This window comes from Streptopelia decaocto (assembly GCF_964273445.1).
Source record: "Streptopelia decaocto genome assembly, chromosome: 5".
Classification (NCBI taxonomy): domain Eukaryota; kingdom Metazoa; phylum Chordata; class Aves; order Columbiformes; family Columbidae; genus Streptopelia; species Streptopelia decaocto.
In genome coordinates this window covers 7,362,988-7,390,925 of record NC_138659.1, presented here as the reverse complement: position 1 = coordinate 7,390,925, position 27,938 = coordinate 7,362,988, and the positions used below count along the sequence as shown (strand labels likewise).

At 39.6% G+C, this 27,938-nt stretch overlaps 1 protein-coding gene across 12 annotated transcripts in view; it reads right to left on the bottom strand.

Moving 5' to 3' along the window:
- CEP350 (centrosomal protein 350) overlaps positions 1-27,938 on the bottom strand; it is a 74,532-nt gene that overhangs the window by 31,294 nt on the left and 15,300 nt on the right. For 4 of the 12 annotated variants that reach the window (XM_082054086.1, XM_082054082.1, XM_082054088.1 and 1 more), the window contains exons 7-27: positions 27,658-27,768; positions 23,958-24,071; positions 20,783-20,926; positions 19,328-19,983; positions 18,533-18,654; positions 16,009-17,072; positions 14,541-14,694; positions 13,208-13,371; positions 12,059-12,248; positions 10,712-10,932; positions 10,430-10,593; positions 9,633-9,743; positions 9,272-9,385; positions 6,942-7,078; positions 6,449-6,568; positions 4,540-4,706; positions 3,813-4,009; positions 3,087-3,271; positions 2,089-2,176; positions 1,026-1,172; positions 183-340 (exon numbers count right to left, since the gene is read on the bottom strand). In XM_082054086.1, the coding sequence (XP_081910212.1) occupies positions 183-340; positions 1,026-1,172; positions 2,089-2,176; positions 3,087-3,271; positions 3,813-4,009; positions 4,540-4,706; positions 6,449-6,568; positions 6,942-7,078; positions 9,272-9,385; positions 9,633-9,743; positions 10,430-10,593; positions 10,712-10,932; positions 12,059-12,248; positions 13,208-13,371; positions 14,541-14,694; positions 16,009-17,072; positions 18,533-18,654; positions 19,328-19,983; positions 20,783-20,926; positions 23,958-24,071; positions 27,658-27,768 (4,528 nt within the window). Of the gene's footprint in view, positions 1-182; positions 341-1,025; positions 1,173-2,088; positions 2,177-3,086; positions 3,272-3,812; positions 4,010-4,539; positions 4,707-6,448; positions 6,569-6,941; positions 7,079-9,271; positions 9,386-9,584; positions 9,744-10,429; positions 10,594-10,711; positions 10,933-12,058; positions 12,249-13,207; positions 13,372-14,540; positions 14,695-16,008; positions 17,073-18,532; positions 18,655-19,327; positions 19,984-20,782; positions 20,927-23,957; positions 24,072-27,657; positions 27,769-27,938 lie in introns of all 12 variants that reach the window. The other 8 variants (XM_082054079.1, XM_082054090.1, XM_082054085.1 and 5 more) reach the window with 6 other exon arrangements.

Sequence of the window (27,938 nt, the reverse complement as noted above, 5' to 3'; positions counted from 1 at the left end):
AAGATTAATATAGTTCCATTAATGCTTCTACTCAGCTACTTTTCAGGCAACTCAGATCCAAGTGCATGTGATATCAGCACCTCTAATTTTTCTGACAACCATTGTTAGTGCAGATACTGGCTAAACCTATTCGTTCTACTAAAATAGTAAATTTTTGTGTAACAAAAAAGAAAATTAGTTACTTTTCATCCATTCTGCTGCGCATTTTTTTAAGTTTCTGCATAATGCTACTAGTCTCACTGCTGGAGATTGAGATTGGGGAAGGGCTGCGTGTTTCTGCATCAGTTGGAAGCGGGCTAGAGCCATTGCTCTGCTTGATGTCATCTTCACTGTGAAGTTCCTGCAACAAAGTGTTTAAAAAAAAAAAATCAACATTGAAAGTACAAAAAGTTACTCTACCGTGTTTTAAAAAATTGTGTTAATTTAGCTTACTCCTCCCCAGAATAAAACAAATACTACTACAGATAAGTCTGTCTACCTGCAGATTTAATTTCATTTTCCAATTTCATTTTTGACACAAAGTTTTTTTAGTACACCTTTTTTTTCCCATAATTTAATTCTCCCCTAACTGTACCTAGAACAAAAAAACACATTAGAATTCAGTTACCCAAACACAAACCCAATCCTTTCTACACTATTATTAAACTTGTGTCTCCTCAGAATTTTGTAAGGAGGCAGACAATTATCAAAACTCCATCTTGCTATCTTGTAAAGCAGATGCAAGAAATTTAGTGTAATGTCACTAAAACACAAGGCAGCAAGTTTGGGTTTAGTGCTTATGTTTGATTATTTATCAGATCACAAAATACTAAAGTCAGAGGCTGAGAGATCTATTTGTAACTTCTCCAAATGCATTTCCTTAAACAATGCTTTAAAGAAAGTAAACATAAAATTGCTGAGATAAAGAGGATAAGACTGAGGCAAACAAAACCTTCAAGTAATAGACCCAATCTAGTGGCTTTCCATTCCTATAAGCACTGAAGTCAAATCCCAGCTGCACTCCAGCTTCTGAACTGAACACTTACCAGCTTGTTTTCTCCTGCAGACTTCAGTTTTTCCTGTAGTTTCATAGTAGTCTGACGGATTCGCTCGATTTCCACCTGCTGTTTAAGGATCAGCTGTCTCTCCTTCCGAGCAGCCTTGTTAGCCTCTTGAAGACGTTTAATTTCTGCCTTTTGGGTATCACAGTATCACAGTATCACAGTATGTTTGGGATTGGAAGGGACCTCAAAAGATCATCTAGTCCAATCCCCCTGCTGGAGCAGGAACACCTAGGTGAGGTCGCACAGGAACATGTCCAGGCGGGTTTTGAACGTCTCCAGAGAAGGAGACTCCACAACCTCCCTGGGCAGCCTGTTCCAGTGCTCTGTCACCCTCACTGAGAAGAAGTTTCTTCTCAAATTTAAGTGGAACCTCTTGTGTTCCAGCTTGATCCCATTACCCCTTGTCTTATCATTGTTTGCCACTGAGAAGAGTCTGGCTCCATCCTCATGGCACTCACCCTTTATATATTTATAAACATTAATAAGGTCCCCCCTTAGTCTCCTCTTCTCCAAACTAAAGAGACCCAGCTCCCTCAGCCTTTCTTCATAAGGGAGGTGCTCCACTCCCTTAATCATCTTCGTTGCCCTACGCTGGACTCTCTCCAGCAGTTCCCTGTCCTTCTTGAACTGAGGGGCCCAGAACTGGACACAATATTCCAGATGTGGTCTCACCAGGGCAGAGTAGAGTAGTAGTATAAAAGATAAGACATAAGAACTGTGACAGACAGCTCTCAAGAACACACTTTAAAGCTGCCACATTGTTCATAGTACGGGTTTAAAATGACCTAAATTGCATGATGAAGTCACTAGCTTGGACTTCAGCAGCAAAGAACAGACGATCAATTAATGCATCTACATCTCAACCAGTGAGATCACTGATACAGAAGGACTCTTTTAAACAATCTGTTAAATACTACTGAAATGCAAATAAAACTTCTTGGTAAGAAATACTGCTAGCTTCCTATCCAAAAGTCTAGTATGGGGATTTTTACAGTGTCTGAAACACTTAGTTTCCAACAGAATTTTCCTAGAGGGCACCAGTTACCTTTTCCTGCTGTAATCTCAGCAGCAGACCACGCTGCCTCTTTCGAATAGGAGGCATCTTATCATCCTCTCCCTTGTCTCGCAAGTGCCTGCAAATAGAGTGGAAGAAAGGATTAAGTAAGAAAGAACTGCAAAACAAGAAGCCTCTCTACAATTTCAAGAACATTTTTTCAAAGTTTGCTTTTCCTAACCTGCAGAAGAATATATGCCTGTACTTAATCATTGGCATGCTCCATAGTGGAATATTCTGCAGTGTTTATGCAAAGGCACGCACAGTTAAAAGACCAGTGCAGTAATACAAGATTTCACATGAATGAGCAGAAGTTCTGCAGAGGTCGCGTGCTCACCATTTGAGAAACACTAAAGAAGAGACACTTGGGTCATTACCTCACAGTCCCTTGTCAAACCCAAAATGAAAAGCAGCCGAGAAAAAAAGCCTGGTGAACAGCGGTACTCTCACACAGAGAGTGACCATGGACAAGTATCATTGATCAAGTCTGGCCACCTCTGTTCAGTAGTGTCACTAAATACTTCAAGTGGCATTCCAAGAGAAAATATATGTTAGGTTAGAAACAAATCACTAAGGGCATGTATCCAGATTCACAAAATTTGGCTTGAGTCAACTAAAATGACCTTACATAGATATGAAGCAAATAAAGTTTTCATTGTCTGACAGTTTTACGCATTTTGGAATTAAGAGTAAGGGTTGGGAACTACCTCCTCTGACTGACAAACATTTGATGCTCTACTGTTTCAATGAAATTCTCCTCTATCAAACTGCATTCAATGCAAACATCAAAGCACACCTACAAACAGGGTTCTGTTCTTTCCAAGTGACAATAACATTTGTATGGATTACTGATATCAGAAGATGAGTTCAACCACTGAAAATAAGGGAAGGGTAGGATAGACGCAAAATCTTCCAAAAAAATCTCAGGTAGAAATACAAGAAAATGGTCAATCAGCAACAGTATATATTCAGAGCTTTTTAGAGCTTACTTTTTCTGGTGTTCCAGCCACGCTAATTCAGCCTTTGTTTTCTCTTTCAGAGCCTTCTCCCGGAGCCGAAGCAGCGAGGACTGATGAGCTGCTCGCATTTCCTCCTCTTTCATATACTGTCTTACCATCTCCATGGTAAATTTAGAGAAACTATCTTGCCCCCCTGAGAATGGCATGCTTAGCTCCTGGAAGGCAAGACAAATTGGGCATGATTTGATAATATGGAAATCCCAAGGCTTTTTTCAATTATGAAGTGTCCCTGTGTATACACAGATACACATAAAAACAGATGTAAGAAGGGGAGCTGTTTTTTCTCTGAGCTTTGTGCAGACCAGCTTTTTCTGCCCTAGGCTGTGTGACAGTTTTGGGACATCCCCTCTAGGACCAGAGAGATGAAGCATCCTCTTGTATTTTCTAGCTCTGTGTAGGCATAGTAGGAAGACTTATTCCACTGGGATTTTGTAACCTGCGTCAAAAAATCACTCCTCTTCTCCAAAGCCACCAGAGAATAGGTAGAGATCTGGACGGACTGTTCCATAAGTCAAGTCATCACACTTGCTCAAGTGACATACAGTACGACTCATACAACTCTATGTTTTGAGACACTCAAAGAACCACAGGGGGAAAAAGAACTCTCAAGTTTGCAAAACCGACTAAGAATGGTTCACTGTAAGCTCATCAGCTTTGGTTCAGTTAATTTATCTTAACTGTGGCTGTTTCACCTACCTTGATAGATGACAGAGCTGTTTTTTCTGGGGAGACTTCCTCATCAGAATCATCACGATTAACCCGTTTCTTCTCCAAATTATTTCTGCGATGGCTCTCAGAGGGCAGCAAAGACCGAAAAGATTTTTCCTCAATCTCATCTTCTGTCATGGACTCATCGAATTTCAGGGAATACTCTGTTGCAACAGAAGCAGAATCTGAGGGAGAAACCAGGGAAGTGTGTTTACAGTCAAGTATGTATCAGGAATGCAGTTTTATTCTGTCTCATCTCAGGAAAGTTGGGGGTCAGGATAGACAAGGAGATAACTACTCTAATGCAGACAATAGGTGTTTAAAAAAGAGTGACGTTGAATTGGAGGACATAATGAAATACTGTTATCTAGCTTCAAAAGACCTAACAGACTTTGCACACAACTACAAACACACTTCTGGGGCTGCTGAAATGTTTCGTGTTCAGCGTGCATATTCAGCAAGTGAACATCTGGCTCCAGCTAGCACAGCAAAAAGTAGAGTGGCCCACAGACTCCATCGCTCTGATGGGCAGAGTGTCAAAGGTTCCCATCTCACTGTGCCATCGTTCATTACCTTTGAAGAAGCCACAAATTTGCCTGGGGCTCAGCTTTCTTCACACATATTCCCTCATTTATTTCAGACACTAATACTGCAACAGCACCTTCCTCCCTCTTTACCACCTTCAGATTCATCACACACAAACAGTACAGCTAACCTTTTTCATCTGGCAGTGATAAAATACTATCGCTCGGCAAGGAATCATCTGCAGCAGTAGGAGCCTGCTCTTCAATACTGCTGGTTATCTTTTCACGCCGGGAAAGCTTTTTCTCGTTCTCCTTAGAAGATGGAACTGAAGGACTCTCCTGGCGGCTGCTGGTACTACTGTGTTATCAAGAGATAATTTTTTAAAAAATTAGTTTACACATTTCAAAATATTTATTTTACGTTACTGCTGTACATACCATGACTAAGCTCCCAGCAATAATCGACATGAAGAGGATTTAGTTTTGTTTTTAAAATGCAGCTTGGCTACTTTAAAATTTCAAGCCTCATTGAGTTCCTGACTAGCGGCAGAACTTGTTATTTTTATTCTGCCTTAGAATGCAAGTGATTTGTAGGTGTGCACACATTCTACTTGGCAATGAGTACTGATGATAAACCATTGCAAACATCTCTCCTCACAGTTTTTAAACACATGAGCGGGATAACGATACTGTCTTAAATTAGAAGAAGAACTACAGAGGACAAAATCATTCTAGTCGGTCAAAATCAGAGAAAGGCTGTGAAAAACTTCATGGGACCTAACTAGATCAGGTTAGTGAATAGGAAACAAAAAACTAAAATCCAGTATTAAACATAGGCTAGATACTAAAAAGTAACACCAGAAATGAACCAAATCTAAGCCTCCAGCAAGCAACACTCCAGCCACTCCATGTAAAACCTCAAGTCAGTACAAAGCAACAGTGAAAAAAAAAAACAGCCAAACAAAAACCAACCTAACGCAATGGCCAGATACACAGAGAACAGAATAGAGAGTAATGCACGTCGCAGAGCAAGCAGTTGTACAGGTTTTCAGAACATGCGCTCCAACCTACGTTCTAGTCCATTTCAAACAGACACAGAGCAAAATAAGAGGGCAAAAAATGTAAACATTTAGGACAGGGAAAAAGACTCAGATAAACAGAGACTTAAAGCGAGTTTTAGGTTACAAAGGTGACACAACAGAAGGACTCAAGTAGGCCACAGCACAGAAATCTGTATAATCTCAGCACAAGAATTTCTGAAGTATTTCATCCAAAGACAAGGCCACATCCAAGTTCTGAATGCCTGCAAGGACAGAGGATCCCTCAGCCTCCCTACAGCCCCACTCCAGTGCTTGACAACTCGCAAGGAGCATTTTTTTTTCCCCAATGATTTTCCCCTTTCTGCAATGTGTCACCATTGCCCTTTGTCATCTCAGTGTGCACCTCCAAGAAGAGTCAGGCCTCATGTTCCCAAACAACCCACCTTTAAGATACCACAACTAGAACCCTGCCCCCTTTGCCTTCTCCTTTCTAGGCTGAGTCAGCTCAGTTCCTTCAGCCACTCTTTTACATCACGTATTCCAGCCTCTTATCCATCTTGGTGGTTCACCACTAGAATTGTGTCAGGATGTTAATTCCTTCTTCTCACTGAGGAGCCCAAAACTGGACACTGTATTCCAGATATAGTCTCACAAGAGCTAAACAGAGGGGAACAACCATTTCCCTCCACCTGCTTGCTAGACTCTTGCTAATTCAACTGAATGAGAAAGCAGATGTGGAAGTCAATTATTGTGAAGTTAAGAAAGAGGAAAGCATCCAGTTAAAAAATACGGCACATTCAAAACTGAAGATATTAACACACAACATACTTTTACACTGCAGACCACAGTGTAGTAGGATTTTTAAATAAAGACAAAGCAAATTCTGGTAGGCATGTAAACCTTCAAGCTCTGGGATATAAGACAGGTTTACCTATTGATAATTTAATACTGACTTTCCCTCTTTACAAAAAATAAATTGAAGGAAATATGTTGATATTCCTTTGTACTTTAGTTCTTATTGATAGCAAAAAAACTCCTGTGTAATCTAAACTCTTCTCACCTCTGATCATGAACCTTTGATCTTGAGGACTCTGAATAACTATCAAACATGGGTGAGTATGTCTGTTTTGAATCACTTGTCTCCTCTTTACCTTGTGGTATGGAACCAGACTCACATTTCCTGAGAAAGGAAAGCGTTTTGGGTGAATCTGCATTGTCTTAAACCAAAGAGTAGCACAGTTTTCACAAGCTCTCATCAGTTTGAAAGAAGTAGTAACAATTAAGATTTCTGAAAAGATCACTTAAAGCTCAGACTAGTAAATCATCCCACAAAACATTTAGAGCATCTTTTTCGACTCTTTTGTATAGAGCTTCACAGAACCAGTTAATATAATCTTTGGTGTACACTATTAAGGGCATAAAGATGGAATCTAAATTCTTCTTCTTAAATGTTCCCTCATCATGACATCTTAAAATTTTCTTCAAGAACGGGTGAAGCAAAACCTAACAAATCTTACACCCCCCTTCCCAAGATGTGAAACGTTAGACAAAACCTGTTTGTGTCAGTTCGGGCTCTCAGTTGTTTCATGAATTCTGAGTGATGCTGCCGCTGGTGGTCAAACAAGGTGGTGACGGGAGCGGCTGGAGCGCTGACAGTATCCGAGATCGGGGTTCGTGCCAACTCCGTCATCTGAGTACACCAAAAACAAAGGAATACAATGTGCTTATCAGTATCAAAATGTTTTGGAATGAGAAAACGGTCATTCCTGCAGGCAATCTACTGATTTATTGAACAAATGCGTGAGACATGGTTTTGAGATGGTTTGTTATCTATCACATACATATCAATTTTGGTTGTAGGAGGTGCATAAACACACACTCTTTAATTTATACAGAGTGGAATTATTGATGTGAAACTTACAGACATGCAAGATACTACTTAACATATCGTTCTGACCAATTTGACCAAACTCTGATCAGCAGAATGATCCCCATGGAATAAAACATTCCAGACTTACCATTACACTTAATTGAAAAAAAAAAAACAAACAAACCCTCAACACTCCAGGAACTATGTTTTATTTTTCATTTGAAAGTGCATATTGCCCAAAGAGCAAGGATTATTCTTTCCATTCTAGAGGAAGCAAGAGGTTTAAGCTCCAATGTCATGCAAACAGCCAAGTCTGAATTCGGCAGTATTAAATCAACACATAGCTATAAATTATCCTTTTTAATGTGTGGCAGTCACTGTGTACCTGACCAGAAATCAAACTTCAGAAATCATAGCAGAGAACACTGGTTTTTAGAAGCTTTAGAATGTAATGTTTTTCTTCTTGCTCAAAGGTCTGCTTCTTGCAGAGCACGGAACTCTGGTTGGTTTTGAAGGTAGGAATACGCTGTATTTCAATAACTTCCAATACACATACTGAGTTTCTCCATTAATTCTTCAACGAACATACACATTAACTGTAATGCATAAACTTTTATAAAAACAAGTGAATGACTTCTTAAAATTGGATTGTCTGTATACATCATCCCCTATTTTATACTTCATTGGTGTGACAGCCACCTCTAAGCAAGCTTGCATAGCATCAAGCTATGTTATCTCTTCTACATAGGATAAACTTCTAATTGAAAGCAACACAGAAAACTAACTCCATTCCTTTATACATAATTACAGCGTACATCCAAAAATATTCCCAGTACACTGATGACCAGCATTTCCATTGCTGCATTCCAGTTAAAATAAATGTTGTCCAAGTGAATATCAGGAGTCACTTGTGACCACAGATATAAAAGCTGTGCTGGTAGCCCACCACCACTGACCACGCCATCCCCAGCCTCTCCAATAGCACCTCTTACTCTCAGACTTCAAACATTAAAACCCCATGCCAAACAAAAGCTGTTTTTGTTTCTTCTACTTTGTTTCTTAATCGGATTCCACCCACTTTGGCTCCATAAACTACAGATGTTTCGTTGTCTTTATCCAAGATGTCACTACTTATCAACAACCACTGCACGTATCTGAGATGCCTGAGCTTTTCTGCTCCTTTAAATTAAGCTATTCTTGTCTGTTCAAAAATGATTTAAATTTCACATATTTAGCAAAGTCCAGAAAAAGCACATTGGTATTATTCTACAATCCCATTACCCATCATAAAAACAGCCTTGTTGAGCACCAACATGTGCATAAGCTGTAAAGAAACAGTTATGTTCACAGTTATCAGCCTTCTGCACTCCATCCCATAACCCTAATCCACAGTCGCTCTGATTCCTAAACTATGAAGACACAATAGCATTTCTTGGTTACCATGTTTTACGTGTGAAACAGCTGCGACATGTTGGGAACAAGAAATATAACACTGATAAAAGCTCTGTATGCCACAAGAATGAAAAAACACTCAGAAAAAGAAAACTTCAAATTATGCACCAAGTTAAAAGCTCTGCTGAGGATACTCCCCTCTCCTTTTTTTAAAAAAAAATATTTATTTGTTGATCTCCTACCTTCAAAAGTACGCAAAACTGTTTTTCTAATTTAGTTTGCATATGAAACAGATACAGGATTAATCCCTGATGGAGTGTAGATCTATGGAATTAAAGATGTTGTGTTCACTATTATCAATCTATCCTAGAAGAACAAAAACTTCTCAACAGTATGTTAACTGGAAGATCGTAAGAACACTCAACAGGGATTTAAGGCTGCCAACTGACTTTTAAGTAACAATGTCAGAAAAGCTCCTTTAAAGTCCTATCATTTGTCATGTTATGAAGGTGAAGAAGTTACACTGAGAATGACACTGAACTGAGAATAACCTAGAGGCAAAAACAAAATTCAAAATAACACTGAAATAAGAATAGCTTTTCCTTTCACTTGGGACCTCACCTCACGGAGCTGGTGAGCTGCAGTTTCTGCCTGCTTGGCCGCAGCCTTGCACAGGGTCTCCTGTGCAGCCTCCTGCTGCGACTGGACCAGATGCTGCCGTGATTCTGCATGGACCTACGCAGAAAACACAGCCAGTTCAGCTCTTCACAATTTTCTGGTTATAGGTACAGTTTTATTTCTCAAAATCTGGTCAGAAAAAAGTTTGACATAGGCCCCTAAGAGCTTTTTTTTTTTAGCTATATTAAACCCCTTCACCATTTCCATAAGTTCACAGCCTCAAATTAAGAATACTCATAGGCACGGATTTACTTACAGCATGTTGCCTCTTACACACTCCACATTTTTTGAAGGGCAGCATTACCTGAGCTGCCTTCTGCCTTGCCTCTTCCAGTTGTCTCTGACTTTCTAAAGCTTCTTGTTCAGCCTTGATTTTCAGAAGAGCTAAGTCCCGCTCATGGCGCTGCTGCTGTGCCTACAGATTAGGAAAACAAGTTTGAATCAGGCAAGTTAAATGTAAGGGCTGTTTTTTCCTTAGCCAGTGGCTGCAACTACCTTTGAAAGATCTAGATCTACTCTAGTGGTGGTGCCTCTTCTGCTACAGTAAAATTTTCAGTCTACCGACTGACCCTCTCTCCCTTTTTAAGTAGGTAGACAGCAGACAATGCACATTCCCCATACTCTTCCACCACAGTGCACAAAGAAAGAGGATTTAGGAGACCAATTAATTCAACAAACTAGAACAAGCAATCTTGTTAACATAAGGAAATATCAACCAAAAATATCCTTTTCATGGAATTACACAAATGATCCAGCCTGCACAACTACACTTCATGGCACTGGGAGCCAACGTCAAACCCAGTAAATAATTAAGTTTCTATTTTACTGAAGTACACAAGCAAAGCAGTGATTCCAGCTAATGGTATATTAACAACATATATTCTAGAGTCAACAGTTCCTTGGTGTCAACTTACAGTAAGAAAGATAACAGACATAAATCCTAAAAAATGGACCCTGTTGGGGATGCTCCATCACATCCATTACAATTTCTCTGCATTGCTAACAAAAGCATAACTCACCTAATTTGTTTAATTTTCCTGTAAAATTCAAAAATTTTTTAAAAAAAAAAGGAAGGTTAAGACCGACATATTTTTCCATTACCTTTAGAATCTGAGCCAAAGAAACGCTCTCCTGCTGGGCAAGCGAAATGCCTCGTAGTCGTTCTATATCTGTAAGCTGTCGCACAGACTCCTCAATAGCACTAAGGTAGTTCAGCTCCGCTGATAAACGATGCTGAAGCCCCGCAGGCGAGAAGCGCATACAACCTGCAGGATAAGACTTACTGGTCAACTTCCATATGCTTTAGTGCCTCACACCAAAAAAATAAAGAAAAAAAAAGTATAACTGCTCTGCAATTAGTACGGTTTTAACAAAAGAACTCACCGCCCGCCGAGGCTGCTCCTGCTACAGACCTACTAGTTCCCAGACTCAAGTCAGTGAGGGGTACGTGAGGCTTCAGCCCTGATGCTGCACTTCCAGAAAAGCCAGCGGGCGACTTGACTCTTTCTGCTGTGTTGCCTATAGAATCAAACTGCACGATTTTTTGGGAGCCGGGAGATGGGGAAGAAGTTGGCGTCTTCTGGGATCTTCCCTTATCTGAGAAACTGACAGTGAAATGAAAAAAAAAAAGGAGTCAATATCCTCCTAAGGCATTTGATAAGACAATAAAGCAAAAACTTAGTTCTTCCATTGATATACACCACGCAAAAGGCACAGTCTTCTATGGTCTGCACACATCCAGTCTGCCTTTAGGAAATGGCCTCATGAGATGGGTTTTGTACCTATATCAGAATACAACAAACAGTATTTTCAAAAAGTAAACAGGTTACTATCAGCACATGGATGCAACTGAATGTGGTAAGCCACTGCCCTGATTCTTGACCTTATTCATCAAAATACAAATAAAATGCTTGAAGGTCAAAACTTGATTTAAACAGTTAGTAAAATACTACAGAAACATTTCTTCTTAAGAGATGGTTGAAGACATCACCTTCCAAACATACAGAAAATGATGCAGCCACTTCTTAAATTTACTATTCCCATTTCAGTAAGCCAAAAGAGAATAAACAGTGGCTGTTTAAATCCCTCAGGAAAATGTTCTGCTTTACTTGGCACATCTTAGGGCCTTTCAGACCCAACACTGGGTATCAGTGAAAGTCACTGTCCTGCTTTTGGCTGGAATAGAGTTAAATAAGTCAGTACCCTCAGAGCCGTTCTATACCCACACAGAACGCGTCACAGACTGTTCGTATCAATTGTTGCCTTCTAGAAAAAAGTACAGTGAAACCTAAGCTGAGTGTATTTCATAGCTATCTTCGTTGCACAATTGGAAGAAAACAAACTGCATTCATAGGTAGACATGCAGAGGATTCAATAGGAAAAATAATTATTCTCTTCCTCTACACCCTTCTCTGAGGTACAGTTCATCTCTGAAAAAGCATCAGCTCACAGAGCTGGCCAGGCTTATGAGTATTAGCTGCACACAAGTCTAGCGAGAAATGTCTGCGGATGCAACTGAAAAGCACAAGATAACTGCACATTTCTACAGCAATCTACATTAGGCTTTCCTATTTAAAATACAGGGAAAAATATTTTCTGTATGCCCACCATATTAACATTTGATAATTTCTGTAACTTTCCTTTTGTATACCCAAAGATATAGTCATTTTTATACCATAACACTACCAAGCTTAGTTATATTTGCGTAGTCTCTTAACAGGTTCATGTTACCTCATGAGGGAATGTCCAGACAAGTTTTCCAGTGTGCTGTCTGTATCTGGGCTCTGCTCATGATCTTTATTAGAAATTCTGTTGTTCCGCAAGGATTTCTTTGCCTGTTGGGATCCTCGCTCTAATTCAGAGAGCATTTTATCTTCTTCCACAGGAAAGTGGTGAGAACTTCCATTGTAGGAGTCCAACCCTAAGAAGCAGTAAGATTGCCAAGGTTTATGTTTGGTATTCTACATATGAATATTTTACCATCAAGAACCCCAAAACAAATAATTGACAACTTTTTTTCACCAATTAAAGATGCCTTTGAGTTAGAAGTCTATACATCCAACAAGTAAGAAATGTAAATTTGGCGGCTTCCTACAGGAGATTAAGTTCTCTTCTGTATATTGTATCTACTGTCAACAAAACTGTCACTCGGCTTTCATTTCAGCATACTATTGGTTTAAATAAAGAAAATAAGCATTTGACTTTTCAAATACTGATAATCAGAATAAGGTCTAGCTTTCTTGGGGTAAGTAAGAGACTTTTGAAAAATATGAAGAAAGATAATCTGGAATGCCGAATCTTACTTTTCTCATTCTTTTATTGGCTTTAAACCTAGAGTTTTCTGATGTTATCCATTGCTTATATAGTAAGAGTTCACCAAATCTCAAGTTTCTTCATGTTTTTGTAATGTACAAGTTACCGTAGAAGACATATATTTATTAATCTGTGCATGTATGAAAATTGTCTGTGATCCAGTGATGAAGCATACGGGCAAACTTGTTGTCACCTTCATAAATGTGGTCACAACTCCAATTTCTCAGCAGCCTCTTGGAACTTCCTCAGTACAGAATCTGAGGATAGCTCCCCCAGGATATTAAAATTAACTATTTTGTTAGAAGATTGATTTAGGAGGGGAAAAATTTTCAATGTTATTAACAACCTCTTCCTTATTTAATTTTAGATGACTGTATTTTAAGGTCAGAGAATAATCAGAGTAAAAAAGAATTTAAGAAGGAATCCCCAGAGTAATAAATAAGTCATCCTATCAGTATTAGATTACAGTTTCCAGATATGTAGAAAGTGTGATGTTTTCATGACAGAAAACCCTAAAACCTTGTTTAAAAAAAAAATAAATACCTTGCAGTCAAGTACTGCACTTACGTTGCTTTTTCCCTCTCTTTTTAGAGGAAGCAGATGAGCGAGAAGATGCTGCAGAACGTGGTCCAGATGAATGCTGAGAAGCAAGTTCCACAGAACGAGATTCATGGGGAGACTTCCTACTAGGAACTTCTTCCTGAATGCTTGAATTACTGCTGCCAGCAACGCTAAAATGGAACACAAGGACAGCGATCGACTAAGGACTTCCAGCTCCCACAGTACACTGTGCACACAAAATCCACCGCACTTTAAATTAGGGACAGATGGCTAAAATAGCGCTAATTAGCCCCTATTGAAAAGCATTGATTTTGAGATTAAAAACTACGACAGCTAAACCACTAGGAAGTTGGACATGATATTGAACATACTGAAACATACTTCTGATAATATGAAACAGTAAAAGATGGGTAACAACCTTCCCAATCTAACTGTTAAGAGCTATTTGACTACAGACTTGAACAACATAAGAATCACTCCAAATACAACTGGATTTCAGATAAGCTCTGGGCATACAGGTTTAATCAATAAACTGACAAAAATATGAGTGATTTTTAATAAAGTATTTGTAAATAAGGGGGTAATGCATTATATACTAAATAATACTAACAGAAGACCTATCAAGAAGTTTAATCAGCAGAAAAGCATTTTTGCAGCCAACATTTTCAGTGTGCAAAGTGCCTTTTACCTTCTGTTCTTCCAAGGTAAAGTACCACCAGTATAAACACTGTACTTGCAGCCTTCCCCAAGGTGGCCAAAAGATGTAAATCTATCTCATTACAAAAAAGGGTCCTAGGAAATTCAGGATGCCACATAAATTCAGTAGTAACATGGAGCACCTATGATTTATAGTCTTCAAATTTTAGACTGATCAAAAGGTTTTTAAAATTCTTACAGACAATTTATGTATCCTTTACTAAGCATCACTGAAAGCAATTATAGGCTTTTTACAAAATGTTTAAGGACTGAAGGAATTTTAACACTTTAAAATATATTTTATTTTCTCTAAATTATAAAGACTAACCAACTGAGTGTTATAGCAGCCACATAAGTTGGGGAACTGACTACAAAGGGTAAGAACCTTGCCTAAAGCCACCTGTCAAACTAGGGAAGAACAAAGATTAGACAGGGAAGAGGAACACTTTAATCTTCATGTCTTAACCATGCCGGTTGCTACCTTAACTGCGAGGCCCTAAGGAAACACCTCATCACGTGGACTAGCATAACAATACAGCATAACAGAAAAGATAACTCAAAATTTGTTCCATAGTACACTGGTTAACTGTTTTCTGATGAATTCTACATTTTGATTTTTACAAGAAGTCTAACAAATAGTTACCTGAGGTCACGTGAAATCTTTTTGTCTGTTAAAGTGCCACTTCCCTGCGATGAGGTAAAGTCATCTTCATAAGAAACCATGCTCTCCGCGGGGCTCGTGGCAGGGAGCAAAGGGCGCAGGAGGCCAGAACCTCCATTCAGCCTTTCATCAAACACTAAAAAGTGGACAAAGAAGGGAAAAGACAAAAATGGTAAGTGCAACTGTGTATCAAACAGGTAATAATGCTGCAGGAATTAAAACATTCCAAGCCAGGAGTTACAAAGACACCCTTTCAAACACAAAAATGTCAGGAGAACAGCAGTATAGCCATCCCACGGCAGTTTTAACACAACATAATAAGCACATATGCCTCTTTTTGTAAATTATTGAATACTTCATTAATACACTCCAGCTAAAGCATTCTTGAAGAGCAGAGTGCTTGAGAGTAGAGCCATCTGCAGAAAATTTAAATGCAGCCATCTTTAAGGGAAATAGAATGAAGGAAAAAAGAACCAAGAAAAACCACAAGACAAAAATAAACTTGTCAGAAAACATCCCTCCTCAAAACGAGGAACTCAAGACAAGAGAAAGAGTACTTATAAAATGAAGAATAAATTTGTACAGAAGAAAATTAAATGAAGCACTCTGCATGGGACACTAGCACTTGAAACGGGCTTGTTTAAGCAAGAGACTTTCCCTACTGAAATACCAAGAACCTCACTTTCTTAAAATCCAATATTGTTATTGGAGTTCTAATTGTCACACTACTTTGAGACATTATTAAATAACTCATATGAGTAGAGATGCAAAAGGAAAGTCCAGATCATTCATCTACTGAAGTTACATGTTTCTAATAATACATTAATAGTAAGGGTATATTATTCTTGTGTAGCAAGCACTCAAGATACACGCAAGCACTCCTGTTTATGCCATGAAGTGCTGCATAAAGCTTGTATTTCACTTTTCTGCCTTTGCTGAAACAAGAACGATGTGTTATTACAGATGATCTGGAGTGCATATATAGTAGGAAGATGCACATTCCACTCCAAAGGGTCCATTCTCCATGGCGTAGAGAACCATTTCCAAACGCATTCTGGGCAATTTAGGTTTCGTATGCAATTTTGGATACAATAAATGTAAACTTAACATTCACAATTCCATAACTATGGGGGTCCTTAATACATGTAACCCAGCATATGAATTAGTTACTTATCTAGAAATACAGAGCCATCAAATATAAAAATGATCTTCTTCCAGCACAGAAGTGCAGTGGGTTTGTCTTTTTTTTTTTTCTTCTCTTACACAAGAAAGCAGAAGAAGGGGAGTTGAGAATAATTCATCATCCAAAAGTAAAGTGAGAAAGTTTACACAGATTCACCTTTGAGACACCTAAAAGCACCTTCTTTATCTGTGATGTATAAAGTATAAGGAGTAGTTAGACTGGAAAAATAGTAACTCACAAGAGCTTTGAGAATTTTTCCATTTTTACCTTTTCCATGAAGCTGATAACTTTTTGCAAAGATGTTGATGACACTGTGGGGACTTCCCTTCGCCAGTTCCTCCCATGGCCCCTTGCTGTGTGCGTCACTTGTCTGAGGGAAGAGTGGCAAATACTTCTCAGCTTCTTTCTGAAACTCTTTTATGGGCTCAAAAGCATTTCTCTCCCGACTGCAGAAATCCTTCTCTTTTAATGTCTCCAGCATCTTCAGTGGCAGCTGTTTGTGCTGCCCTCCCTCCTCTTCAGAGAAGCTCCCGTCACTCAGGAGAGGCCCTTCGCTGATGGAGTCGATGCTGGATTCTTGAGGAATCACAGCTTTGTTCGGAGCGTAAGCCTGGTTTTCACGCCCTGGGGAGTCAGTCTGTCTCTTAGATAAATGTCCCAGTATCCCCTCATGCTTGTTAGCCGCAGGGGACCTCATTCCAAGGCTGACCGCAGCAGTGTGAGGCCTGATGGTCTCAGGAAGCTTTTTAAATTCACTAAGGTTGCCTATCCCAGGAAGGTTGTCATCAAAGGCTGCATGAGACACACAGGTACCCAACATTTTCTGAATTCTGGTTGAAAAAGCATCTTCATTTTCTTCTCTCACAGGAGGACTCACAGCCTTTGCCCACCGTCCATCATCCTGTTTTTCCTGCATAAATTCATGGTCTGAGTTCCATTTGGTACCATAATTGATTCCAGCCCCAGCCAACTTTTTGGCTTCGCTTTCAATCCTGCTAGAAAGGGAAGCAGCTGTAGCTTTCAGAGCTTCAATCCGATCCAGTTTACTCTTATATTGGTTAGCAGTAGGTTTCACTAAGAGATTTTGCTGTGCAGTGGCTGAATTCAGGTACGGCTGAGGCATCAAGGTCAGCGATCCCATGGGTGCAGCGTGGCTCCTCCTGCCTGCCAACATTGCGTCACACTCCTTTGACAAAAGGTCCATCTGCTCCAGACTCCAGTGTTGGGAGCAGGGGCCTCCACTTGGGCCCATGAGAGCTTGTGGGTGAGAGAGCTGGACTCTTGGGCTCAACCTGTCTGGTTGTACCCATGGAGGCTCCATCAAATCGCTCCTGAAATGAAAACTCAACATTTAAGTTGACGATTCATACAAGTACTGATATTTTACATGAGAGTGTGGTCGCCACAGATGTATTTTTCAGGAAAAAATACTTTTTGCTGGAGTCGGAGGGGCAGGGAATGGGATAGCAAAGAGTTACAGGATGTTATTTAAAAAAAAAACAACACAGCACCTTCCAAATGTGAAATGCTGTTTATGGTGTACTGAGTGTTTTAGAGCTGTAACAAGCTGGGAGCAGCAGCAAGCCTTTCCCAAAAGTTTCCTGACTTCACAAGGGAGGAAACATCTTTCTTTTTCCTTGAAATTTCTTAGCCCCAGCCTTCCCTCTCCAGTTGAACCCAGCCCATGTTTCCCTGGAGCCATCACTCAGGGTAAGCACAAAGAACACTTAGAGAAAAGGAGCACTGGAAATACAAGCATGTTTAAAGTTCTGTAAGAAATCTTTTTTATTTCCAGATAGCTCCCGTTTGCATGACAGGAGCTCTGTAGAGACTAATATCACTTGTGCATATTCTGAATACCAGGAAACCTGGAGAGTCCCTCACAAAAAAACTGCTTCTCCACTTACTGTGAGGTTCTTCAAATAACTTATGCAGCCCTTTAAAACTCATCTCTCCTACCATTAGCACTTAGATTTTTTCCTTACAATATTACACTTGAAATATTTACTACCATATGGCTTGGCAGCCCATTCTACACACAGTACTACATAACATGCCTAGTGCTTCCCTGAACTTTTCCAGAAAGGAAACAGGTCTCATTGAATTTACGAAGTCAGCGTGGATTTGACCAAGTCAAGGTACAAGTATGTATTTAAGAAGTAGATATTATTTATGTAATTAAAAATGAAGACACACTAGCACAACAGGGATATTAAGGATATGCAAGAAACTTCATGATGCTTATATCTGAGCGTTTGATTAGGCACCTCTTCTTACAGTAAGAAAAGCTTTGATAACACACTGAATAATTAAAAATGGGCAAAGCAGCATGAAAGGAAACATGGATAGGCTAGTTCCAAACAGAAGTGATTTTGCTACTTTTGAGACAGTAATTAAAGGCCTGAATCCAAGACAATAGATTAAATAGAAACACTGAACAAATCAAATACAAAAAAAATCAACAGATGCATTCACACGATCAGCTTCTGTTGCTCAATGGCAATGGCGAAGAGTCTCCCAATATGAAACGCACAACCCCTTGATGTCAGTAAAAGATTAACAGCAACCACCACTGACTTTATTTATCTACAGACTCACTACATACCCATAGCCAAAATTTTCATATGCTTTTCCTGCATCAGCTTCCTCTTCACTGTGAGGAAACATTAAAAATGCCATAAAGAGAATTACCCTTCCTAGAACATGAACTTAAGAGCCTAATCTATTTTCAGCTCTCAGAGATGAAAACCGGGGTTTTCTTCTCTCTCTCAAAAGACCCACAATGGCTCACCTCAGTAGTGGCTGCTGCGGTTCCGACAGCGACATGTCACTGCTTGAAGACGCACTAGGAGGACGCTCTTGAGCCTTGTTTTCCTTGTCGGATTCCCCAGATGGTTGATAACCAGGTCTGGGCTAGAAGTGAAGACAACCAGAAAAATGCATTTTCAAAAGTCTGCAGGAGTTTAGAGGCCTTGTCTCGTTAAAATTGAAAAGGCTTACATTTCTCAGTGTGTATCACATCTTTCCTACTGCACAGACTTAAAGCCACAAGACATTTATGGTTTTGCCTCAGCAGAATGAACTGGTAGCAAAGCTTTGCTCACACACTAAATTAGGTTGGACGAACACAACAAATTTATATTAGTCTCTTAACATATCTTGATTTCTTTCATATTCAATTTTTTATTAGAAAACGCATTTAACTCACTGAAGATGAAGTTTGTCCACTGACTGAAAGCAACTTCAGACAAAGCTCTTAGATTCCCGTTTTGACTGATGTTTAAAGATTTCTTAAGAAAAGCCTTTATAGCTGCTGTTAGCTAATATTCAGAATTATTCTTCTATTTATAATAGAAAGATGATTTCCGTTCATCTTTCTAGTAGGCCTTGCTGTGCTAAAAAGCAGCTCCTCTAGCAAGGAAGCTCCAGATCAAACCCTCTATGTTTAAGCAAAAGCTATGCAGTTTTGTTTGTATCCTTTTTCTTAACTGATGACGAGACCAGGACAACTCATGACCTTCCTAAACATACGACCTCCTATTCCTGCAAACAACTGCAACACGTTAAGTTAGTGAATCAGCTATACCTGTGATTCCTGCACACTGGGCAGCTGAGGTGGCTCTTCTAAAAACGTACGTTCCAGCAATAATTTAGAGTAGGTTTCCTGTAACCTTTTGGCTGCTGAAGGCTCAGGAGGAGGCACATTCTTCACTTTAGTAAAAACCTCCTTCTGCTTTCTGTAGAGCTCTTGAAGCCTTTTGTTCTTCTGTTCTGTTGCCTCCTTTTGCGCTTTCTTCTCTTCATTCTGCTGCTTCTTCCGCTTCTCTTGCTGCCTGATGATGTACTGACGAACCTCATCTGTATCGTAGTGACGTTTCTTAGAGATCACCTGAGGCTCCTCACTGGCAGCTATCTTGTCTGGTTTCCTTTTGGTTGGGCTGTGGCTCCTGGCATTTTGAGCAGGTAAAACAGATTTCTGATTCTGCTTTTCCACGTCTTTCTCTTGCTTTGTACTCATGGAATCCAACTGCAAGTCATCGAGAATTCCACGGATCTCCACGGGCAGGAAGTCCTTATTTACAGAGGCATGATCTTCTTGGTTACCACTTGGAAGAGCAGCTTCCAGTCTCTTCAGATTATTCTCAGACCGTACTTTACTTCTTGACCTTTCAAAACTTCTTGAAGAGGTCTTATGGGTAACATCCAGTCTAGAATCTGAACCTGTCCTTCCGATACAGCCTGCTAAAGAATAAGACTTGTCAAACATTTCAGGTAAAAATCAAACTGGGAAATTACGTGCTACCACTGAAACAGCTGCGAAAGTAAGGATGAAGGAAGAGTGTAAATCTCACTGTAAACGTATTTTTGCTTCATTCAGTGTCACAGTCAGAACATAGCAGCCTTTGCTTAGACTGAGCTCGCACCCTTTATACTCTTACCAGCCTCACCACCTCATAGGCATAAGAAGCACAGCAGCTTCACTTACTTGTCCTGTCTGAGATTTTCAATAAGCTCTGAAAAGGGCTGGTGGACAAATCAATGAAGATATATGATGCACATGGATGACATTATATACTATCTGGAAGAACCACAATTCCTGCAAAACAGGGTTGCCCAACCATAGCTCATGTATTATATGCCACACATCTGGAAAATTAATCTGGCCTGTGGACCACTGCCAGCCATTCATTCCTCTCCCCACTAGCTTCAAGAGGCAAAGACAGACTGCAGGTTATTAATTTCTTTCATTGCAACCTATTTCCCATCTTTTCCAGAGCTCCTGAGAACCTCTGCAGCATGTGCTACCCATCAAGTCACATGCGCAGGGCAGACTTCCCGTGACACCAAGAAATGTTCATAATCCACCCAAGGAAGAAAGGTTGTGCATCCCAACCATGGCCATGAGCAAAATTCTTCCCCCTTGAATCCCAGGTTGAAAATATGAGTTATTTTAAGAAGAAACTGCTGACATGCACACATGCAGCGTTGTATAGTAAATTGAATACAATTTTAAAAGTCCAGTGATAAAACTAAAACTTACCAGACTTGGCGGCTCGCTCTCGTCCTGTTCTGTCACTAGACACAGCTCTTCTGTCCTGTTCTATTCTGGGACCTGGACCCAGGATCTTTTTTGCTAGCTTTTGTCCCTCTCGCCAGGAGGATGTGCTTATTACATAGTTCCCACCTGTACAATAAGTAATAAACAGAAATCAAGCACTAGGTGCATTTTCCAACATATAAAAAACCAGTATTTATTGCAAGGGTTAATAATTTCTACACCATTTAGTTCTGTGTAAGTGGTACGGCTGCACTTACACAAAACAGCCGATGTACCATGAAGACACTCAACAGCTGACTTGCACAACTACCAGTGTTTCATGCCTACACATAACACAACGTAAAACCCAAAACATACTGTAACATATTAAAGCCTTAGAAAAATTATTAAAAAAAAGAAAAAAGGATTATAGAGGCCTAAAACGTATAAGCAAACGCTACTGGAGGAGAGGGGAAATATTTGTAGAGGTCTGAGAAGAAGCTGTTCATGTCCACTTAAATAAGGAAAATAAGAAAAACCTATAAAAGTATCTAAAATGTTGTTATAATAAGAACAAAAATAAAGGTGGGAGACAAAAAAATATTCATCTTCATATTAGAAGAACATTACCTGGTATTCTAGGGAAAAAAAAACCAAAACAACACCTAAAAATTTGTGAGATTTTTACAGATAATTCAATGTCAAGTCGGGTGTCTTCTGAGAGGTTAAAAAATACCAAGCAGCAGTTATTCTATCACAATACTAACTCACTGTCCTCCAGCTAGGATTTCTGTACCATGACTGAAAATAATTATGATATAGCCCTATTAGCTGATACTTAATCCAAGAACAGATTACCTTGCATGTGACAGAAACCAAATAAAAATGTTAGTATTGTTCTATCATCCTACGTATAAACAAATGACAAAAACCGGCTACAGTGGCATCTTCACCCAATATTGGTTAGATTAAGTGCCAGGTTTATTCAACTCACTTTTCATCCCACTAACTTCCAATATTATTAATTTCTTTTTTTTTAATAATGACCTTTAAGAGCTTTGGAGAAAAGCAGCATATAAAAGTATTAATAACCTAAATCAGACTATTTAGCAGTACTTTATTGCTACAAAAGCACCTGACTTCAATATCTAACTAGCAGTTGATTTCCACCCATTCAACCTCAGGTTCAACCTCTGACAGCGCTGCCTAAACAAACCCAGACACTGCAGCAGGAACATAACAAGGACAAAAAGGGAAGGCACCCCGGGCCCTGCAGGACTCGGAAAACCTGGTACCAAAGCAACTGCATGTGAAATCCAGGGCAGCAAACTGACAGTGTTTTGGCAATGCCAATCCTCTGTTCCCAACCCTCTGTATTTTCTTTTTGTGATTTTAAACCAGAAGGAAGAAACCTGTTCAGTCAGAAGTCTGTAGCCCACTACTCATTCATTTACAAACAGTAGTCCTTGCTTGCTTTGTAAATTATCCAAGTATTTTATAAATGTCACTTGAAACATGTCACTACAAGCCTCTTCTAAAAAGAACTATCAGTCAAAGGGGCTCTCTTGCGGAGCTCACTGTTCTCCCTGACTTTTGTCTGCGTTTTAAAAGGAGCGTAACATCTCATCTTCCATTTCAAGTCAGCTGTTGGAACTAAAACCCGCTAACGGAGCAGAACATGAGCTGTGGCTATTTATAGCCTTGGCTCTGTTAAGCAGTTTCTTATTGCTGTGAGTGGAGGAGGACGGGCCATCGTGGACATGCCACTTCGATCTGGCTCTTCACAAGATTTCAGGCCATCATTCCACTCACGTTTAATCCATTATGGAGAACAAGCATTGCTATTAAAACTTGCAGCAATCTCTGTGCTCCTCCCTCGCTTGGAACTGTCACAAATATGTAAGGTCGTTTAGTGCAGTTCCTTAAGTGTAAATACACCAGCACAGGAAGGAGCAAATCCATACGTATCGCTTACTTTTAAGTATTAGCATTCATTACCACAAAATATTCACGTGCAGCTTCCTGATTTACAGCATGCAGAAGTGCAGACTCTCTAAAAAACCTTTTGTAATAATTTCTAAAGCAGCTTTTTTCCTTCAAAGTGTTTACTGATTACGGGTCACTGTACGGAGAGACAAATATAAAACCTTGAAGGGTGCAAGAGAGGCCTAATCTTGCATGTATTTAAAGAAAATAATTGCTCTGTAGTGTGAATGCAGTCACAACTTCCTTTGTATGAAAATGAAAACAACTAGGAAGCAGATGTGGAAGTTTTCCTAATTCTTTTGCTACACAGAATATCAAAGATTAACATTACTGGAAAACTAAGAAGCACTGATAGGATTCCATGTGCAGTTAATTTTGTTTTCTACTATAAGGCTCTACAGTAACCTGTTCATCTTCTTGGCATATTTTTAATTTTATTCAATATACAGTGGAAATGTCAAACAAGAGTGAAAATTCAAAACGATCTTAATTGGTAAAAGAAAGAAACCTTCCTTTATAAGTATCAAGATTTCTAAGTCTTGCCAGGGAACGTGCTTTTACATTCTTTCACTAACTGAAAAAGCCAGGAATGGGTCAAGCCGGAACTGAAGGTGCAGGACAGCAGCAACTTGACACAGGATGTAGAAGACCAAGAGCCACAGAGAAGCCAGAGGGACATCCTGTTCCCTGCCTCCCCACTGAGAAACCGCACCAGAGAACGGCTGTCGCTGCAGCCCCTTCTCACAGGAGGGCGACTCGGCAGGCCCTGCTGGCACCGATTTTAATGCCATCCATCTTCATTCCTCCTCTCAGAGTTAATTCACTGAGCTGGAGGGCAGGCACTAACCAGCTTCAACACAAGCAGAAGAGAAGCTGGATCCAGAACAGAGCTACAGCTATTGCTGCTTTTTGTTTGCGCTGGCCTCCTCAGCGCTTTCCATAAGGTGCACACAGCAAATGGAAAGGCAGAAAATTAAAATAAACCAAATAAAGCACCCACAGCTAACCAACCACTGGCAAAAACATACACGGCCCTAATGCAGCATACAGTCTACAAACACACTATAGCAGCATTGTTGCACATCTGAAAAGACTTGGAAAGCAATATGCTGTAATTTTTCTTCATTTCTTGAGACAAAACTCATCTCTGAAGGGCACGCGACAGTCTTCCCTCTACAGTAGAGGTAATCACCTTGTTTGGCCTCTGGACTTGACAACTGTGTCAGTTTTTGCACTTTCCGCACTGGTCTGGTTGCTTTTTTCTCTTTGTTTCTCTCACTAGGTTTTCCTTTCACTGCTGAATCCTCTAAAAACAAACAAAAGCTGTTAAGTGATATCCCACAGAAAAGAACATAGAATAACAAGCTTCAACATTTACCTTGAGAAACGAAAACACAGAGAAACACAAGAAAACTCACTGACTCTCCCAGATTATACACTGAGATCAATTACTCTCAGTCCAGCATTTAAAAATCCTCAGAGCATTGAAATTTTGAATTAAGTGCTGTTTGCCTATGCACTGGAACCCAGCGAAGCCACAGCAATGCCATAAGAGATCTTTAGAAAGTTCATTTTCAATTTTTAAAAGAAACGTTGACAGTTTGACAGGAACAATTGTTGGTTCTCTTCTACTACAGGTATTACATTTTACGGTATTGACGTTCCACAAGAACATGTAGTTCCTTCACTCCTGAAACACGCAGACTGCTGCTCCCACATTAACGCATGACAGCACATTCACTCACTGCCTCCATGCTGGAGCATGAACAACGGGATACCGTGTGCTCTACTTTCTGCAAAATTTGTCACAGAATTCACCCAGTCATTCAGAACTACTCTGTGTCACTTAATCCCTCATTTACAAGACAATCGGATTTAGGCTTTAGAGATGCCAGGCACACTTACTAAAGATAAAGTCATATTTTACCACGTTTTCACATTAGGGCAAAGAACAAAAGGAAACTCAGGAATCGCCACCCCGGTGAGGGGCTTCCCAGCTGCCTGAGGTACAAACAGAGACAAACATCGCTCAAGGAGGACAGGCAAGCTGTATATTCAGCCCCAGTAGTCTACACTGATGTTTTCAGAGGTTTGTTAAAGCACTTGAGTTTACATGCCTTGAGGATGCTCTTTTCTTAATCGTAAAGTGAACTGTAGGTAGGTAACTCCAAGGCCACTATTACCACTGTTGTCTTGTTCTTCTTCTATAAAGAATGTGATCAGACAACTTAAAACAACCAGGATGCAACCCCCTCCACAAATAGATCTGAAGCTTTCTCTAGATGCCAATACTAAATTTTACAGCCCCCAGCTTCAGCTGAATCCACTCTCTGATGGGTGCCCACAAGAAGTATCAGAGACAGAACAACAGGTCATATTAAAGGATGTGGCAATGGAGTTTTAAGAGTCTTTCTCCCTTTAATATCCTTTCCTTATAAATTTTCCAGTTGTCTTTGAGGCTGACAGCAAGAACAGAGAAGACAGAATCAATTCATTCCTTCCTGACACCAGCACACTGCAGGCTGCTTCCCACTCCAGTCATATTACAGCAATTTTGTTCTAGTAAGGCCAATCCTGAACATCTTTAAGACAGAATTACCAGAAGCTTTGGGTCTATACAATATCTTCCAACCTAATTGCTAAATGAAGATAAAGACATTCAGTATGGTCTACACTTACATGTAAAAACCTCGTTGCAGTAAAGAACAATGCTTTTGTAGATATTAGAGATCTTACAGCTTATTTTAGCACTAGAGAGTGTGGAATGGTTTTGATACAACTGACTCTACACACCCAAAACTCTACATGCTGTAGCTTTAATACAGAATTAACACATGGATAGATAGTCTGACAACCTAAAAATACATTTACAGTATGTATTACGTGCAGCAGCAGCACTTGATTACTTGGAATCGGCTATTCAATATAATCTTTTCGGGTCAGAAAGAAGACACGTTCCATGACAGCTGCTCTACGCAGGGCATTGGGACAGGTGTATGGTTGAACACACACACACAGCTCCTTCTTGTAGACAGAAAAGTCCACTGAACACATGATCCAAACACCTTTTTAACTGGACCTCTTTAACAACTTTTCAAAAACTTGGATTTCTATAAAGACCTAATGAATCATTCATAATATGCTTGTCAAAACTTTAAAAAGACAGCCAGTGTAGATTAAAAGTCTTCAGGAATTTGCCATTAAATGCATGGACTGATGCTGAATACAGTATTTGCAAAACAATGTTATTGGAAAGAAGTTGCTGTCCTTTCTGAACTCTTTTTTTGAGTGATTCCAGAAAAATTCCTCAGTGCCATGTCAAGCTGTACAAGAATCTAAAAATGTCCATACCAGCCACTATACTATCAACATATGAAGACACCTACAGGTTTATGATCACATCCCCTTTTCTCGAGTCTTAAATATTTTTTGACCAATGAGAAAAGTTATTTTTAATATGTAATAAGCAAATCCTTAAGCTGCAACAGCAAGGGCTCTCAGGGGATTTTATTCTCCATTCCCTTCCTTTTTACTCATTTGATCTCTTTCCCCTCCCGTAGCTCAGTCAGTCAAAAGCAATTCAACCTTACAGCGCTGCACTGTCACCAGCCTAGCAAATCAAAAAAGCACATGTGGGCATTCTAACCCAGATCACGCAGGAAAAAGAGCTGCTAACATTACTGCAGTTTTCCAGGGCGAAAGATTAATAAAGATTGGGTCTTGGAGCAGTGAATGTGAAAACATAAAGCATGTATTAGATCTTTGGTCTTTTAGCAGAGTAACTGCCAAGCGAACATGTAGCTTTTTTTATCATCTTTACTCATATTTTTAAGCATGAGAATACTATGTTGCTAAGTGAGTCCATCACCTAAAATAGATCTTTTTTCCTGTGCTGACATTTTGCAACAATATTTAATGTTTTTCAAAAGACAACTAAGCAAAGAGCAATGAGTAGCAGTTTTCTAAGTTTTACCATTCAGCATTCTTTCCTACAACCTTATGTGGAATAAACCCCAAAGGCAGCGTTCTGTTCATTTATCACTGTAAAGTTACATAGTCTTCTCTCTTGTATCTTACCCAAGCTTATGATAATGAAAGTAAAAGTGTTGTAGTGGAAATAAAATTGAGATTATCTAAAAGGTTTCTTATGCCTTCTTCTGGTGTACCTGTTCTCCTGCTCCTCAGGGAACCCAGGGAAGGCCTTTTATGTCCTGGTGTACAAACCTGTGGCCCACCCCTTGTACTGCAGGCTACCTAGTGCATTTCAAATAGGCATTCCCAGAGATTTTCCACAACAGATGCCCCCATCCCTCATTCACCCATTTACATGTTCCAACTAAACCACTAACAACTCCCAAAGCAGCTTCAGGACTGACGATTTGTTAACACCACATTGAAGGAAGCAGAATTCAGGCTTCAACATACAGTGCACAAATCACTATAATGGTGTTAAAGACGGGGGGGGAGATGGGGGTGGGAAAAAGTTCCCATGAGATAATATAGGTTTCATCAAACCCAAAAAGTGGCTTAGTTTTGTCCTTTGAAACACGAAGTTTAATACATGCAAATGTGTATAAAAAAACCTACAAAACTAAACAAAAATAGTTTTAATAAGGACTTTTTAATTCCTGTTCTGAAGAAAAGCCATCATTTGATTCTTTTCAGTACTGATTTTCTATTACAAGTATTTTAATGAGAGGATGGGGAGCAGGATTTTTTTCCCCCCTTTTCAGTGTTCAATAAGCTACTCCTCCCATGGGGAAAAGTCCAATTTACTTAACACTCATTGCTTCAACTTTTTTGTTTCCATGACTTTGTAGACTTGTACAAAATAAATTTCTCTGCTTCTCAGAAAAGGTTGTGTGGCTTAATCCATTCAGTTTGTGTCTCACCTGTTAAGGGGAATGCTAGATCTCTATACAGCTCCTGTCTAACGTGGAATTCTTCCTCATGCCAGATCTTTCCATCTGGAGCGCGAATTTTTGTTTCAGCAGGATTGAAACCTGGAAATAAACAACGTCAGGGTTTAAAGTAACTGCATTAAATGTAAATAAAGCTTTTCAAGTAAGAAAGGAACTACTTGAATTTCTAATGCTAAATTAGAAGAAAGCAATATATCAGTCTGCCATTTGCTCATAGTTGAAAAACAGCAGACTGGATGAAGATTATTAAA